The following is a 19,147-nucleotide window of genomic DNA, read 5'->3' as shown; positions in this document are numbered from 1 at the left end:
GATGAATACCGTGGTTACAAGACAAGTAATGGGAGATTACAGATAAAATAGACATTGAAGGCCTCCCAAAAACAACACCAACAACCAACCAAAACAAGACAACAAATCCAAACAAAGCTAAAGAAGAAACAAATCTAAACAAACCTAGTGAAAAACAAACATAATGAAATAAACTAAAATTAAAAAGTCTAAACCAACCAAACAAAAATCGAGAGGATGAACTAATGACGAAGGGAAGTGAGACCCAACCTATCCATCCAAAGGATACCTTTTAGAGAACATGGTAAAAGATGTTGTTTTTCGTGGATGACATTGTTTCCCATTTCTCCTTCTCTAGCGAGAAAATCAGCTGCACTATTGCCTTCCCTATATTGATGGATCACCATGAAGTTCACACATTTAAACTCCGCCACAAGGTCCTCCGAAAAATCCCAAAGATACCACAAGGTACATCTACCTTTCCGAAACCAATCAACAACTATTCTCGAGTCACTTTAAATAATCACATTAAAATAATGAAGTCATTTGCATAAACAAATTTCTTCTAGGATTGCTTTTAATTCCGTACTATTGTTCGTACCATTGCCAAAATAGCTTGAAAAAATCGCTTTCACCATGCCATGGCAGTCCCAAATGATTCCTCTACCTCTTGAAGTACCCGAATTGCCCCTACAGCTCCCATTACAATTAAGTTTTATCCACCCTGCTGGGGGTTTAACCTACGAGATAATTTTTTTAGGCCTTGCGCAAACTCCTTGATGTTGAATTTAAAACTCTTTCAAAATTGTAATGTTCGATATCTTCAATTTTTGAAAAGAATTAAAGCTCTCAGCTAAAGAACTAACCCAGTATCAAACACTTCTCCATGTCTAATACGCACTTTGGTAGACTCCTTCCATTCTCGCTTTGCATCTTCGATTCTAGAGGCGCCACATAATCAAACACCGAATCAGACTGATTAAAATACCTTTAATAGATGTTTTTCGAGCATAATGGAACCAATTTGCAATTCTATTTTTCCAAGGAAGGAACCATTGAAAAGGAATCCCCAACACCACACTAGCCCTACACCAAACCTCTAAAGCCACCTCACTGTGATCAGTATTTTCTTGACTTCTCTACACACAGCAATCACAAGCCGAAGCCATCGATATTCCTTTTGCCAGAATTCTATTATCTACTGCCAAGCATCTAAAGTAGGTTTTCCATAAACACATTGAGATTCTTCTAGGCAATAGAGAATGTCAAAACCAATCACTACAAAAAAAAAAAAACAGGTTTTTAGTGACGAAAGTATTAGTGACGGTTTTAAAACCGTCACTAATAGTGTTGTATTAGTCATGGTTTTTCATAACCGTCACTAATAGTGTAAGCATTAGTGACAGTTTTAGCAGTCCTCACTAATACAAAACTACTAGTGATGGTTTAGAATTGTCACTAATACTTTCGTCACTAAAAACTACGCGGTAAACAATTTTCGCGCGAAACTGGGAAAAATATTAACGACGATTCTATGGTATTAGTGACAGATTAAATTTGTCACTAAAAGTCACTTATTAGTGACGATTAACAAACCGTCACTACTAATATTTATGAATATATAAAAAAAAAATTCAGTTAAGGGTATTAGTGACGGATATCCCAATCCGTCACTAATAATGGTGTATTAGTGACGGTTTTGAAACCGTCACTACTAGTGTTTTTATTTAAAAATATAAAAAAAAAAAAATTAAGTTAAGGATATTAGTGATGGATTGGGAGATCCGTCACTAATAAGAGGATATTAGTGACGGTTTTGAAACCGTCACTACTAGTTTTTTTATTTAAAAAATATAAAATAAATTTAGTTAAGGGTATTAGTGACGGTTTGGGAGAACCGTCACTAATAGTAGGGTATTAGTGACGGTTTTGAAACCATCACTAATAGTTCTTTTATTTAAAAAATATAAAATAAATTTATTTTAGGGTATTAGTGATGGATTTGACAACCGTCACTAATAAAAAAAATATAAGTTCAGAGTATTAGTGACGAATTTACAAATTCGTGTCTATTGGCCACTTATTAGTGACGGATCGACAACAGTCACTAATACTTCCTGTTTTAAAAAAATTAAAAATTTTAAGTTTAGAGTATTAGTGGCGAATTTATGAATTCGTCACTATTTGTCCCTTATTAGTGATGGATTTGAGAACCGTCACTAATAATTCCTTTTTTTAAAATAAATAACAAAATTTCAATTCAGAATATTAGTGATGATGTTGTAAATTTGCCACTGATAGGGACTAATAGTGACGAGTTTTTAGATTCGTCACTAATACTTCCTTTTTAAAAAAAATATATAAAAAAAATTTAAGTTCAGAATATTAGTGACGAATTTATAAATTCGTCACCATTGGTCCCTTATTAGTGACAAATTTTTATATTTGTCACTACTAGGCCATTTTTAGTGACGAATTTTGAACCGTCACTAATGCTTTGTTATTTATAAGAAAAAAAAAATAGACGGAGAGTAGTAGTGACGGTTTTGAAACCCTCACTAACGCCCAAAAACCCTTATTCCTTTCCGCGGGATATTTTCCCACGCTGCTTTCCCCTCGTTCTCTAGCTGGCCTCTTCCCCTCCTTCTGCTCCCGCGAACCTCTCTAGCTCCCAGTCTCCCGCTGCTTTCGGCCGCAAGCCACTGCTTTCCCACGCTTTCCCTCCTGCTCTAGCTCCTCCTCTTCCCCTCCTACTCCCTTGATCCTCTCTCCCAGTCTCCCCCTGCTCTCAACCGCAAGCCACTGCCTGTTAGTCGTCGTAGGCCATCGCTCGGTTCCCCTCTGCCGCAAGGGACCATCTACGAGTCGCCAAAGGTCATCGCCCAATTCCCCTCCATCACAAGTTGTCGCCTGACTCCCCTCCACCACAAACCAATGCCTGTGAGCCGCAAGCTACCACCATCAAGTTGTTGGAGTCCATTGCTCTTCTCTGTAAGCTTCTCTTTCTTTGTATCTGTGCATTTGTTAATTTATGGATTTAGTGCTAAAATTTAAAAATTATGCTCATAGATATATGATTTTAGTTAATACATCAAGTATAAACAGAACTTTGAAAAAAAAAATCACATATCTTAAAAAAAAATTATTGTTATTATTAAGTGCATTTCTTTTAATTATCAAATCTCAACATAAGATTGTGGAAAGAAGTTGATTTAGTGCAAGTGTGTAGGGGCAAACATGTTTTGATTAGCCATACTTCTCAAATCGCTAATAAAACTCAAATTTTGATTTGGTAGAAAATGTGGATCAAAATTATTGCCATTTCAAACAATTAATCAAAATTCAATTAATAGGTTTTTATCCAATTAGGGGAGACAAATACTTGCAAATACATGTTGCTCCCTTAATTTTCTAACTAGAGACAAATTTTCATATGTGTCTCAAGTATGAGCTATGTATTGTGGTATTTTGATAACTCTGGTGGCCAAGAGATTATTTTCAATATAAATGACTTTATTGAATAATGTTGGTGAAACAAAGCACTTAAAGACAAGGTGATTTCGAATTCTGCTCATTCATTCCAAAAAGATTGCCCTTGCTTTTACAACCAAAAAGAAAAACATGTATAGGACTTCGGCTTGTTGCTAAACTTTGGTCATATAAGGTCATTGGTACATATAAACATAATTTGATATTTCTTCACCTCATGTGGCAAAGGTAAAAAAAAAATGCATGGGCCGGCCGGTGATTTTCAAATTTCAAGAGACCTTTCTAATATTTATGTTATCCAATGTGATTAATGTCCTTATTAGTGTGTTTTGGGTTCTCGAAATGGTGAGGTTTTAGGTTTATATAGATTGGCAACCTTATCTATTACAAGTGTCTCATTGATTTGCACTGTGAGGAAATAAAGTACCTTTAGAAGACCTATCTCCTATCTAAGCTATCCAAAATGATTAATTATATAAATTTTTCTCTAACATTAATTACTAAATCCAAGCGAAAATCAGTTCAACAAAATAGAATCAAAATATTCATAACAAAAGAAAAATTTTAAAAACAAAATGAGTTGTTATTATGTAGGTCACAAAATCGGTTAACAAAAACTTAAAGATTAAACACATTTCAATATTCTATAAATCGAAAGGCTCAAATGGCACTCACATATCAAACATCATACATATTTCAATATTCTATAAATTGAAAGCACAACTCATAGACACACAATATAAATAGTTAATATTATTCCTCTAAAAATTAATTAAAATTAGATAAAATGGCATTCACCATATCAAAATTATGTATCAAATTGATTTATTTAATTATTTTGCAAATTAAAATTTTTTTTGTATCTTAAAAATAAAGATAAAAATATGACTCAAAGACGTGAGATACAAAAAATATTAAATTAACAATGTCCATTGCATGCCTCCTCCACATTTATATAAATAAAGTAACCAAGTATTCGTGCTTATGCCTCACAATAAAAATTTTCTCTTCCTTCACTCCTCCCATCCCCTTAAAAGATCAAAAACTCAATAAAGCAAAAGAAGAAACAAAAACAAGGTAAAAGAAATTGATCATTTAAACTTATTTATTTCACACCACTTTCTCTTCTCATTCAAATGCATTTGCTGCACTCCCCTTTTATCTTCCCATTTGGCATCACAAATAGTATGTAGTTTTACAAAGCAGCATGCTTTGTACATGAAGGTAGAAAAAATATCTTATTCTCACTACTCTCATTTTAGCACTAAACAAAATAACAATGAACAAATAAATAGAAGCAACAAATGGAGGAACCTTCATTGTTGCTCCCCGTCCTTTGCTTCCTGCCAAAAAAGTTCCTAAAGCCGCATGCTTTGTACATGAACATTTAGGAAATAACTTGGAGTGCACTCTAATCTTGGATAATGACCCACAGTGTTTTTTCTTTCTTTAATTTTTATTTATTTATTGGATCGGTGATAATGTGATATAGACCGTTTAACCCACAAATACGAGAAAGCCCGTGTGACCTAATAAAGAAACGTAAACTATCTTCCACATTATCATTCAAATGTGGAGTATAGTTTTTAAATTTTGGTTTGATGCCGGAGTGAATTTACGAAGTGCTCATTTCAAATGATAAATACTATAAACACTTTTTAAAATGCTTACAAATGGAGGCTTAAATAGCTCTCAAAAAACAGTTCTAAAAGAGCACTTCTTGCAATGAGAGTACAACTGAAGCACTACCTTTTTGTAAAATTATTTATTTTAAGTGACAATTACTATAACCACTTTTTTAAAGTGTTCCCAAGTAAGAGCGTAGTTATCTCAATGATTCTAAACAAAAAGTAGGCGAATTAAGTTAGCTTTTATTTCTAGTAATAAATATGCTTATATAATCTACTTAGGCGTAGACAAGTGGTCTTAAATTGTCATTTTATTTTGTTATCTTGGATTTAGTACTAATGAGTAGTTTATTAATAAATGTTTGTAATTGTGGTTACTAGTTTGACTAGAAATTTGCATGACTCAACGAGGTAGGTCAAATCAGTCCAACCAACCCATGGTTGAGAATTATCTTTCTTTCCATTTATACTATCTTATCTTTTTTAAGTAGTTGATCTAATCACCATAACAAGCATGACGTGAGCTAGTGGGTGGGTATTAATACGAATGAATAGGATCTCCTCCCTTTCTCCAACACACACAATTACTTTTATTTCATATTTCACATTGTATTTAATTGTAGTATTTTGCTTCAAGGTGATGGAATAATGCTATTTTATTGTGTTTAGTTCTATTGCTTGAGAAATTCTGCTAATCCTCTATTTATATTTATATTTCTTGTGCAATTCTATTAGTTTTTAGTATTTTGGCATTTCACTTTGGTACGATATTCCCTTTTTGGATTTAGTAAAAATGAAAGCTATTCTCCATTCTAACTATTTTATATCAAAAATCCTTAAAAAAGGAAACAAGTTTACACCACTTTGAAAAAAATGTCATTTTAAGTCATCCATTACATTAGATAAAATTGATCGTCCTTACACATATTATTAAAAAACAAATGCGTACATGCAATGCATAGATAAGTCTTATATTCCTTAAAACCAAAGCCTGAAATCATGGCCCCTTGCATGGTTTTTTTTTTTTTTTTTTTTTTCAACTTCATGTATTCATTGAAGCTTAGACCTATCCAAGAATGGTTACTATACATTCATTCCTAATCGTACATGTGAGACAAATCAATTGTTATATTTCAATTGATTATTAGTCATACTATGTTGACTAATAATCACTTGAACATGTTAATTATTTGTTTCACTTACGATTAGTAATGTTTGTATTTCAACCATTCTTGAATTGTCCAATGTGGACAGTTCAGGAAGTTGTATTTACATTGTTGTCATCATTCACGCTTTGTCACTTGTCATTATATATTTCGAGCGCGTCTCTTTTTGTGTTCTCTGGGTGCATAGTGGGGTGTTGTGACAATTTGTTAGTGATGGAAAAGTAGCAAAATTTTCACTTCCCCCATCTTGTGTACTTGGAGAGTTATGGGGAGATGCTGCTGAAATTTATAACGACTATGACAAAGGAATTTGAGCGATTGATCGCAATGTAAATGCAACATTCCTGAATGGGATAGGATTCGTACCCTTTAGAGTGTGATGGTTGATTATAGGATTCACGATGCAAGCATGATAAACATTATGAGAATATAATGAACACCATTTACTTGAACATATTTTAGGGTAATTAATGAACATGGATAAGAGTTGGATGAATGCTCGGGGTAGGTTTTTGCCAGAATACGTGAAAGGGTTACATGATTTCATAGAGTTTGCGCATCCTCGTGCAGACAAAGCTAGTAGAATAAGGTGTCCTTGCAAGAAATGCCAAAACATAACATCCAAACACATTGATCTGGTCCATTCACATTTGTTAGAATTTGGAATGGAGAAAAGGTACACAAGATGGGTCTTCCATGGTGAAGATTATGCAGTTCAAAGCGATAATGATGACGATGAAGATGAGGGGGCAAATATAGTAGGTGGCGATACACATTTGGAAGGGTTAATCGAAATGTTAGGTGACTTGCAAAGGGGGATTGCAGTGTACATGGGTGATGTCAGTGTGTAGCATACTAGTGATGAAACTACTTCAGCGGGTACCATACCTTGCGATCCTAGTACGTTAAATCGACTTGGTAAACCATTTTCTAATCTCATGAGGGATGCATGGGTGCCCCTATATCTAAACTATAAAAAGTTCTCAAAAATAGAATTTTTGATAAAGTTGCTTCATGCAAGGACAATGCATAGGTTATCTCAAAGCGCATTCAACTTGCATTTAAGTCTCTTTAAGGCAGCACTGCCTGATAGTGAAACACTTCTCAAGTCTTTTTATGAGGCGAAGACATACATGCATGATTGGGTCTCGGTTACACTCTAATACATGCGTGTAGGTATGATTGTGCACTCTTGTATGGTGAGCATGAAAATGCGAACGAGTGCCCAGAATGCGATGAACCAAGGTATATAACTAATCAGAAGAAGGGTAAAAAGATCTCCAAAAAAGTTTTGCGATATTGTCCATTAATCTTGCGGCTGCAACGATTGTATATGTGGGAAAAGACTGCTACAGATATAAGATGGCATCAAGAGAAACGCCTTCAAGATGGAAACTCCCTTAGCCATCCAGCGAACTCCGAAGCTTGGGCTGAATTTGATAAAATGCATCTGTGGTTTGCTAGTGATCCTTGCAACATCAGACTTGGCCTTGCTTAAGATGGGTTCAATCCTTTTGGTAACATGACCAACCCATATAGCATGTGGCCAGTTATGATGAAGCCATACAATATGCCGCTTGGCGATGTATGAAAGAACCTTTCATTTATATCTATTTGTTGATTCCCGAACCGAGAGCACCTAGTAATGATATTGATGTTTACCTGCATCCGTTAATTGAAGAGTTGAAAGAATTATGGGAAAAAAGAGTGGGGACATTCGATGTGGAAACCGGGACAATATTTCGGATGCATGCTGCAATCTTGTGGACAATTAATAATTTCCCCGCATACGGCAACCTGTCAGATTGGAGCGCAAAAGGTTACTTAGCATGCCCAGTATGTAATAAGGATGTTGGGTCCTTATCCTTGAAGCATGGCCGCAAGTTATGCTTTATGTGTCATCATCATTTTCTACGAACTGGACATCCTTGGAGGACTTGTGGAGTCAAAAGCTTCAATGGAAATCCTGAACAAAGGTCACCGCCAAAGCTGCTAAGTGGGGAAGAGATATTAAACCAGTTAAGGTTGATTAAAGATGTGAAATTTGGGAAACCACCGACCAGTGGAAAAAGAAAACGTTCTGAGTGGGAGCTGAATTGGACAAAGAGAAGCATCTTCTTCAAGTTGCCATACTGGAAAGATCTTCTACTATACCACAACTTGGATGTCATGCACATTGAAAAGAACATTTGTGAGAATGTCATTGGTACATTGCTTGATATAAATGGGAAGACAAAGGACACCGCAAATGCTCGCCGAGATACGGAAGATATAGGAATACGACCTGAGTTGCACCTGTTTCGTGATGGGGACAAAATTCCCATGCCATCAGCTTGTTACACATTTTTGAAGGATGAGAAGAATAAATTCTTCGAATGGTTTAAATCAGTGAAGTTCCCCGAAGGATATGCGTCGAACATAGCTCGATGCATAAACACGAAGGAAGGGAAGATGCTAGGAATGAAAAGTCATGACTGTCACGTCCTTCTACAACGGCTTCTACTCGTTTTCGTTCGTGGACACTTGACTGAAGATGTTTGCTCGATGCTAATTGAGCTGGGATTCTTTTTTCAGCAGTTGTGCTCAAAAAAATTGAGTGTAAATGTACTTGAACGGTTAGAGGATGACATCATGATCATACTATGCAAGCTGGAGAAATTTTTTTCGCTAGCATTCTTTGATGTGATGGTCCACCTAACTGTCCATTTACCAAGGGATGCCATAATTGGAGGACTGGTTCAATATCGTTGGATGTATCCTATTGAGAGGTAAATTATAAAGTCCTTGTACAATGGTCACGTGATTTCCTTGTTTTTATTTTATTTTTCTTTATTGCTGTAGACACCACATTTTTACCCAGGCCCAATATTTTTATTATTTTAATTATTATAATTATTATTAATCATTTTCCTATATTGATATAAGTAATTTATTATTATTATTATTATTATTATTATTATTATTATTATCATTATTGTTATGATTTTTATTGTTGTTATTTACACTATTATTATTTTTATTTTTATTTTTCACTATTATTATTATTATTAATTATTTCTCCATATTGATATAAGTAATTTATTATTATTACTATTATTATGTTATTATTATTTATTTTCCTATATGGATATAAGTAATTTATTATTATATTATTGTTATTTTCCTATAGTATTATAAGTGGCTTATTATCACTATTATTTTTATTATTATTATTTTTGTGTTTTATTTTTTATTTTTTATTATTATTTTTATTATTAACATTATTTCCATATTCACTTTATTATTATTATTATTATTTTTACCTTATTATTATTATTATTATTATTTCCTTATTACCATAATAGTAGTATATATTATTTCCAAAAATAAAAATACCATAAACCAAAAAGGAAAGAGGGAGTTAGGGTTTCAAAATAATTTTTATAAAAAGGCCCTTTGCTTCTCTTCTAATGGGGGGGGGGGGGGGGGGGAGCGCTGCGCACAGCACAGTCGGAGAAGCAAAAAAAGAAAAATCCTGCCTTTCTTCTAATTCTCTGGCCCTTTCTCTCGCTGATTCCCCACGGCCTCAATCCCATACACACCTCGCCGCACCATTCCTCTCAACTCTCTCGCATACCATCACACCCGCCAGCCGAGACCCTCATCATCTCCAGCCATCATCAATCTCTCCCCAAGATTTCCAGCCCACCGAGCACCAGCTCGGCCAGCCCCAGCTGCTCTTCAGCAGTAGCAGTTGCAGCCCTCTGCTCCGGCCAGCCACCATTCGCGCCAGTCACTCACAACAGCAGAACCCGTCACGGCCTCCAAGATTTTCGGCCAGCCTCCAGGATCTCTGGTGACGACCACGACTCGACAAACAGCAGCAGCGTTCACATCCCCACGGTACGTCGACGGCCCCCTGCAACTCCGACGATCCCCGCAACTCCCACGGCCAACTCCAAAACCACAGCCGAGCCCCCCTTCTGCAACTGCTGCTGCTGCCCTTCTCCACCACCCTCTGCAACTCTTGGCCACCTCCAGGTCCTCCACAGCTGCTGCCAGACCACAGATTCGAGGCCACGCGCAGCAACCATTGTCACCATCGGCCTCTTCACCTTCCTGTTGCAGAAAAGCCCACGCCCCCCGCTGTAAGTCCCTCTGCCTGTATATCTGCACGCAGACCACAAACACACACATCCACTCTGTATACATAGAATTGTTTATTAGGCTATATTTTGTATATATGCGGGATTGTATATTTATTTTTGCAGGTATTAAATCACTGGTGTATATTCATGTTATTTTTGTATTATTATTATTATTTTGTATGTTATTGTTATTGCAGTGTATGTTTATGTTATGGTATATTCAGAATGTTTTTATTATGGTGTTCTATATTTATATTGCATGTTTATATTATTCACTAGGTTGAGATTATGATGGTGTTCTACATTTATGTTATTTTGTTTCGTATATTTATGCTATTATGACAGTGCGGTGTATTTATGCTATTGGTTTGTTTGCATATATTTTCACATAGTTGTGTTATTATTAATGAGCGATATATTTATGTTAGTGGTATTTTATTGTATATGCATTTTTTTTTATTGCTTGTATTATATTTAGGGTTTTTATCATTATTGTTGATTTTAATATGTAATATGTCAGTGTTTTAGGGTTTATTTTGTTGTCATTATAATATTCAATGTGTAATATATTCATCTTATTGGCTTATATGTTTATTTACAGTTCTTTGTTTTTATTGTAATATTTAATGAGTAATATGTTCACCTTACTTGCTTGTATAATTATTTCGGGTTTTTATTTATTTATTGATATTGTGACATTTAATGGGTAATATATTTATCTCATTTGATTGTGTAATTATTTAGGGTTTTTTTTATTATTATTACTATATTATTTAATGTGTAATATGATTATTTCATTTACTTGCGTAATTATTTAGGGTGTATATTAATTTTGGCAACAATGTCATATTGGTATATATTATTTTCAGCAATACCTTGTTTCCATAATTTCATTATTTCTTTACCTTTGCATTAGTTTCCATGTTTTAATTTTAAATTTGGTTTAGTTATTTTATTAATTATTTCCATATGGGTGTAAAGGTAGTTATAGAATATTAGGGGTGTGTACCATTAGGAAGATTATTATTATTACCTTTTATTTAGAGTGTATTATTATTATTATCATGTGTGAAATTATTATGTTACCATTATGATATTTAGAATATGTATTTATTGTTAATATGTGCGTATTAATATTATTTATTATTGTCATTATGGGATTACTACTATTAATATTAATATCATTATTATTATTATCATTAGTACCATTATTATTATTTTTACTATTGTTATTTATTATTATTATTATTATTATTATTATTATTATTATTATTGTTATTATTATGTTCATTATTATAATGATTATTATTATTTTATTTTATTATGTATATATTTTTTATTTTATTAAATATTTTTTGATTTTTATAATCCCTATGATTTTATTGCGGGGGGTATGAGCCTTTGGGCCTCACGTACCCTAAGGTCTGAGGGAATATATGTATATATTTATTTATTTATTTACTTTTCATAGGTATTTATAAATTCACAAAAAAGATTAATTTAGAGACTTATTAGATTAACTTAGGGATAATTTCAAATTAATTAGGTACTGTTCGTAAGAACGGGCGCGTAGGGGGTGCTCGTACCTTCCCCTCGCGTAACCGAACTCCCGGCCCCAACTCTGGTAATGTAGACCGATTCTACCCCTAACGGGGTAGTAATCATGTGTTCTAACCGCATTAAAGGTTAGTGGCGACTCCGATATCCATGTTTTTCCATGAAAATATTAAAATGATTTTTAATTCCGCCGCCCGGGGCACATGCGCTCCCGGGACGTCGCGACAGCTTGGCGACTCTACTGGGGACCTTAGAGAGTCGAGCCATTAATTAATTAGAAATTATCCCAAGTTTAAATTTATTAAATCTTTTAATTACTCCTTATTTTGTGAATGTTGTAATCTATAAACAACTTTGATTAGTTGTAAATATTTTACTTCCATAATTCACAAATAACCTTAACTAAGTAAAAATATTTTGTTTCCTAATTTTATTAATATTAATTGTAGATATTTTGTTTCCAAATATTCCGAATAAAGCATATTAATTGTAAGATATTTTGAATAAGCATCTTAATTACCGATATTTTGTTTCCTTATTTTTTGTTTCCAAATTTTTGTGAATAAACATATTAATTGCATATATTGTGTTTCCTTATCTTTTGAATATATATATTAATTGTAGATATCTTCTTTCCATATTGTTTATAGCATGTGAATAAATGTGGGGGTAGCGGGATTAGGTTAAAAATTAAATTCACACACTCTCACGCTCTATACCCGAGCTTTCCTTACTAGGACTAGATAGGAGTGTAATAGCGTCAGTCCCTTCGTGGCAGAGCTTGATGGGACCCGCGAACCACTCCGCTTAGTGCGGGTTTTATCCGGACCCCAATGGGGGAGGATGGAATTCCAAACTGGGAACCTTTTGTCAATAGGGTTAGAGCCTACCCGCACATACTTGTCTATAATCTTCCCTAACTAGGATAGTGTCATGACGAACCCTGTATATACATACCTACCCTGGGTTGGGACATCCTTATCCCCATGCTGTCTATTGTATATATGTTGTGAAATACTTTGTATTATATCATACATTTGACATACATTTAGACATACATACTACTTAGTTAGTATTCTGAAAAAGCCCAATAATGAGACCATGACCCATCCTTTCAAAAAAATAAAAATAAAGCACTTGGGCCAAGTATTTTAAAATATGGGTCGGCCCAACCTTTTTCAAATAACTCGGGCCCAACTCTTTAAAAGCAAACTTAGGCCCGACCTCTTCCTAAGTAAAAATTTAGCCCAGGCCTGATTTTCAAAAACCCAAATTTCAAAAAAGTGGCTTCGGCCCTATTGTCTAAAAATATAGGCCAACATTTTTTTAAGCAAATCCAAGCCCAAGTCCTTTTAAAATTAGGGCCTGATCCCATCATGAAATATATTGAAGCCCATATTTTAATATACTTGAGGTCCAAGGGCATGCTAAAGTCCACAAACCCGTATTGAACAAATCCAGTGGGTTGACTAACCTGGGTCAACCCCAACCTCAGATCATAATTTGACCCTTCATAGAATCTGAGGTACATGGACCGTCATCAAGGAAAATAATGATTGAGGGAAGAATTGAATTGAAATTGTGGCACATCAATGATTGTCTTAAAATCCCTCATTAGTGGGATTTTTCCTAGAATGCTGACAAAGTAGTTAGTTAGGTTACATTGCATCCATGTATTCATGCATAATAATCATGCACGATAGGTCACATGCATGTTCATATCTCTATTTGTATGAGTAATTGCACTAGTTACATCCATGCACAAACATTCATGGCATCCAAGCATTCAAGCATAATTTCACACGCATAGCCATGCATGATAGGCTGCATACATGTTAATATCCCTATTGTTATGTATTTGTGCAGTAGGTACACACATGCATAAACACCCCATGCATAAAATAGAGCCTTGGAGAATCTTTTATATAAGTCTACCTCGGGTGGGGGATATAAGTTTCATTATTTTCAGTTTGGTGTCATGACTGCATGCATTGTTTTGAGTTGTATGATACCTTTGCTAACATGCTGCATTCATATAGGCATCCCGTCTACTTCATCAAGGTTCTATAGGAGATCTGAATCATTCATGGAGAACACAATGACTTACCATGAGATTGAGTCCATAGTACAACAATATTCAGAAAGTCAACAGAACAAGTGGGGTGACAGTCTTACTCTGAAATCTATCATCGAACTACCAGCTCGGACTTTCATCAACATAAGATCCAATCCGTTAGATGAGCTAAAAGTCATTTGGAAGGAATGGACCCTGGCACGCCGTTTAAAATTCTCTCAAACATATGGGCACATTGGTTTCTTGTTGCATGTATCGGTAAATATCCCTGCCATAAAAGCACTGGTCGAGTTCTGGAATCCACCATATCGTTGCTTTACAATGAATGGTATCGACTTGACACCAACCATCGAGGAGTATACTTCGCTTTTGCATCTGGTCAAGTTACAGACACCATACAAACCTTATGTGCATGATGCTAGTGTTTCGTTCGTGAAGGAGATGTACGATGCTGTCGGGGTCAAAATCCAGAAAACATTCTCAGAGGGAGGTGCAGAAGTAAGGAAAATCTCTTGGAAGCAGTTGAAAGAAATAATCAAAAAAGAAGAAAAAGAAGAGGTTCAGATACATATAATGGCATTAGCTATTTACGGTTTGATCATTTTTCCAAAAGAACTAAACATGATCGATCAAGCTATTGTTTCGTTTGTGGCACAAGTACGAAATGGGATTAACCCCGTTCAAGGCATCCTGGAAGAAACCTTTAGATCACTCAACAACTGCAGAATCAGGAGGCGAGAACGTTTAAAATGTTGTGTGCAACTGTTATATGTCTGGATGATAGGTCACTTATCGTCCAACAAAGGGGGCTTCCGTAGTATTTTCTCAGTGATCCGAATGCCTTTGGCTGAATTTGAGGATACCCAATTAAAGGAGCAGTTAGATAAATCTGAATGGAACACAAAAATGTGTGGTTTGATCGACTCAGGGGTAACTTGGCTGGCGCCATGGATGGTCCGCTCTAACATGATATATCGGTGTGGAAATCTTCCATGGGTCCCATTACTAGGCCCATGGGGAGGGATAGCATATGCCCCTTTGATGGTCAGAAGGCAATTGGGGGCATCTCAGTTTGTGCCTATAACTCACAGATTGGCTGACTCAAATTTCGCATATGAAACAGGAGACACTCAAAACCAGATTAGAAAATTCAGGGTGGCGTGGAAACATGTGAACCTAATAGACCCGAGTGATGGAATTGCCACAGTCCAAGGAAGTTATGAAGCATGGCGAGAAAACCGGGTAAACCCCCAACTCAAAAGAATCCCAGAAATCGTTATTGAGCATATTAAATCACCAAGCGCATGCATGCAATTGAAGCCACAAGGGGATCCATGCCCAGTAGAAAAGGGAGATGCAAGAGCAGAAATAAAGAATCAGCAAAAGGAGGCACTAACCTCTGTCTATCGCAAGGAAATCAAGCGACAGAGGATCCAGTATATACAATCAGAAGAAGAGGTCGTGGCTTTAAGAAAGGAAAGACGAAGGCTTCAAGCGGCACTTGAACGGAAATCTCAAATGTTAGAAGATGCCTATACCGAAAGTAAAAAGAAATCGCTCTACATACAAGAGTTGGAGAGGCAGGGGGATGAGCAGAGAAGCAAGTATAATCAAGTACTGGAAAAGATGGAGCCGTGCATAACAAAAGCGGGCTACTAGGAGGCCAAGTTTCGGGCTTTGCATAAAAAGACGACACAGCAAAATGTAGAGATTGTGCAATCATGAGCAGATTTTGATATTCGGTTGAATTTGTAATTGTATGAAAGGATTCTATTAATGAAAAGCATATTTTATTTTCTACAATGACGATGATCTTTTCCATGAACCTTGATTGGAGTACATTAGGTTGCATACATATGTTTCATATTTGTGAAATTTACACATGTCTTGAAAAGACCATTGCATTTCATGCATTCATACCTATGCATTCACGATTCTAAAAAGGGAAAGTTTTGGTTTGCAGTGCCTAGCCACAGAATTTGTTTGAGCAAGCAACATTGAGACTGTTACGCATCAATACAATACCAGGAGAAGGGCAAAAGAAATGAGTGAACAATTGGAAGGTAGAGTCTTGGGCATAGAGCAAGGACAAGAAGAATTGAATGAAAAAATGAGCAAGATCCTGGAATTGTTAACGAACAAAGGAAAAGCAGTGCAGAATGATCCAGAGACAGATATGGACCCTACTCATCCTCCAGGGTTTACCCCAGTGCGTGGACAAACGTCAGCTCCACTACCTGGCATCATGGAGGGTTCAATGCCAAGTATACCCCCGTTCATCCCCAATATACCAGCACAGGGGTTTCCAGTAGTGGGGACTTCCCCATTAGTAGCTTCTGATCTGGGGATGAACAGATCTAAAACTGAACGTTGATACGACATACTAGAGGAACGTCTAAAAGCTATTGAGGGATCCAATACATTCGACTCTGTAGATCCCAATGATCTGTGTCTCGTGCCAAAGGTCACCCTGCCACCGAAATTCAAAGTACCAGATTTTGAAAAATTTAATGGAACTAATTGTCCTCGAACTCACCTGCGCCTGTATTGCCAAAAAATGGCTGCACATTCCGATAATGAGAGACTAATGATGCATTGCTTTCAAGATAGCTTGACAGGGGCAGCTATCAGGTGGTATATTCAACAAGATCAGGCTCGGATCCGCACATGGAAAGATTTGGCTAATTCTTTCATAGCTCAATACCGCCATGTTATAGAAATGGCACCCGATCGTCTGACCTTGCAGAGTATGCAAATGAAGCCCACCGAAACATTTAGAGAATATGCATACAGGTGGAGGGACATGTCTGTCCAAGTCAATCCTCCGGTGGAAGACAGGGAGGCTATTTCCCTATTTGTGAATACCTTGAAAGATCCTTACTTCGGGCATCTCTTAGGAGCAACCCCCCATGACTTCATGGACATTGTTTCTACCGGAGAGAGGATTGAGACGGCCATCAAAGTCGGGAGAACTAAAAGTATTAGTACAGAGACTGGTCTAGGCAAGAAGTGGACAAGCAAGAAGAAGGAAGAAGAGGTTCAGATGGTTCAGATGGTTCAAAGACAACAATATCAAAGAGAGCATGGCCCAGGGGCTAGGAGGAATTTTGTTTTCGAACCCTCTGTCAATCAGACAGTTCATATAGGAGGTAGACCCCAAATTGTTCCTTCCGGGACCATGCCCACCCAACCGAATGTGCGAACTCATGATAGAGGCATCCAGAGAAATACGAGAAGGATAGATCCTATTCCAATGACATACTCAGAATTATTCCCACAATTGATGGAAAGGAACTTAGTTTCAGTCATTCTTGGAATGGTCATTACGGCACCTTTTCCGCAATGGTATGACCCCGAAGCCAAGTGTGCATATCACGCTAACACTCCCGGGCACACTATTGAACGGTGTTGGGCATTCAAAAATAAGGTTCAAACACTAAGAGAAGCCGGATGGCTAGCATTTGATGATAAACAACCAGGAATTCAAGGAAACCCTTTGCCTAATCATGGGGGTAACAATGTCGGAATGATAGAAGAAGGGACGAATGAGGTGGATTTTGAACAAATGTCTTTAGATTGGGTGTTCAATGAACTTATTGCAGCAGGTCGGATAGGGCAGGAGGCTGTTTGCCCCACTAATGCACTTTGTTTATGTTAGAGTAAAGAAGGAAGATCTGTGAAAAAGTGTGTAACTTTTAGAATGTTTTTGCAAAAGATGGTGGATAACAAGTTTATAGAGATCGGTTGTACCCGCAAAAGTGGAGAGATTGCAGTCGTTGGGGAAAACAGGCCAGTATATCATCAGTGCACTAATCAACCATTCATACCTACCATGAACAAGGCTCTTCCCACACAGGAAGCGCCAGCTCGCTTGGTGATCTTTACTCCCAGGCCATTCCCATACAAGAGTAACCAAGTAGTACCCTGGAAATATGAATGTGAATCGTATGTCGAAGGAAGCACCAGCAATATAGCAGGGGTAAAAGGGATAACTCGAAGTGGTAGGGTGTATATGCCAGATTCTTCTAAAACAAATCAACAGAATGCAGGGGAACCAGACAAGGCAGTGAAAATTCCAATATCCAATGGAGAGGCCGAAGAATTCCTGAAGAATAATAAAGCATAGCGAGTACAACATTGTGGACCAACTAAAGAAAATGCCGGCTCACATATCTGTTTTGTCACTTCTACTAAATTCAGAGACCCATCGGGAGGCGTTACTTAAAGTTCTCAATCAAGCCTACATTCCCCAAGATATCAGCGTTGATAAATTCAATCATGTGATCGGAAGTCTGGCAGCCTCTAACTACATCACTTTTACTGATGAAGAAATTCCGCCAGAAGGCCAGGGGCACAACAAGGCGTTGCATATATCCACCAAATGTAAGGATCATATGATGTCTCGAGTCTTGATAGATAATGGGTCATCCCTCAATGTTATGCCAATGACTACACTGCAGAGGTTACCCATTGATCCTTCTTATGTGACACCAAACAATTTGGTGGTGCGTGCCTTCGATGGAACACGAAGAGAGTCAGTAGGGTCGCTTGACATCCCTATTCAGATTGGACCTGTAACCTCAATATCACTTTTCAAGTCATGGGATATTACACCTTCATACAGTTGTCTCTTGGGAAGGCCTTGGATACATAATACTGGGGCAGTTCCATCCTCTTTGCATCAGCTGAGTGAAATTTGTAGTAGGGGATAAATTGGTATGTGTTTATGGGGAAACCGATATAATGGTTACTAAATCTTCTTCCACTCCCTATGTAGAAGCAGCTGAAGAAGCCCATGAAGATTCATTCCGAGCATTTGAGATCATCAACGTCATTACTGTAATGGAGGGATCTTTTATCCCTCAACCTCGGATCTCTTCTTCCACAAGTATGGTGGCTGCAGAAATGATTAAATCAGGGTTTTGCCTGGGAAAAGGGTTGGGGAAGTATCTTCAGGGCATCGCAATGCCATTGTTACCAGAAGGCATGAATGAGAGATACGGCATCGGATATACTCCTACTTTAGCTGACCATAAGAAGAAGACGGAAGAGAAAAGAATACTCCGGATCGAGAGGCGCACAGGAAGAGTAAGTACCAAATGGGGGGTAGAAGTCCCGCCAATGAAT

At 36.7% G+C, this 19,147-nt stretch overlaps 1 protein-coding gene across 1 annotated transcript; it reads left to right on the top strand.

The window, feature by feature from the left end:
• The first annotated feature begins 14,032 nt into the window (after positions 1 to 14,032).
• Positions 14,033 to 15,679, top strand: LOC131155915 (uncharacterized). The gene has a single exon (XM_058109363.1). It carries the CDS (start codon positions 14,033 to 14,035, stop codon positions 15,677 to 15,679), a length of 1,647 nt encoding a protein of 548 aa, XP_057965346.1.
• Positions 15,680 to 19,147: the final 3,468 nt, after the last annotated feature.

Source organism: Malania oleifera, chromosome 5 (assembly GCF_029873635.1).
Source record: "Malania oleifera isolate guangnan ecotype guangnan chromosome 5, ASM2987363v1, whole genome shotgun sequence".
NCBI lineage: Eukaryota > Viridiplantae > Streptophyta > Magnoliopsida > Santalales > Ximeniaceae > Malania > Malania oleifera.
This window is presented reverse-complemented; position numbering and strand designations above follow the sequence as displayed.

Coding starts and splice junctions, on each gene's coding strand:
- LOC131155915 (XM_058109363.1), top strand. CDS start 14,033: ATGGAGAACACAATGACTTACCATGAGATTGAGTCCATAGTACAACAA.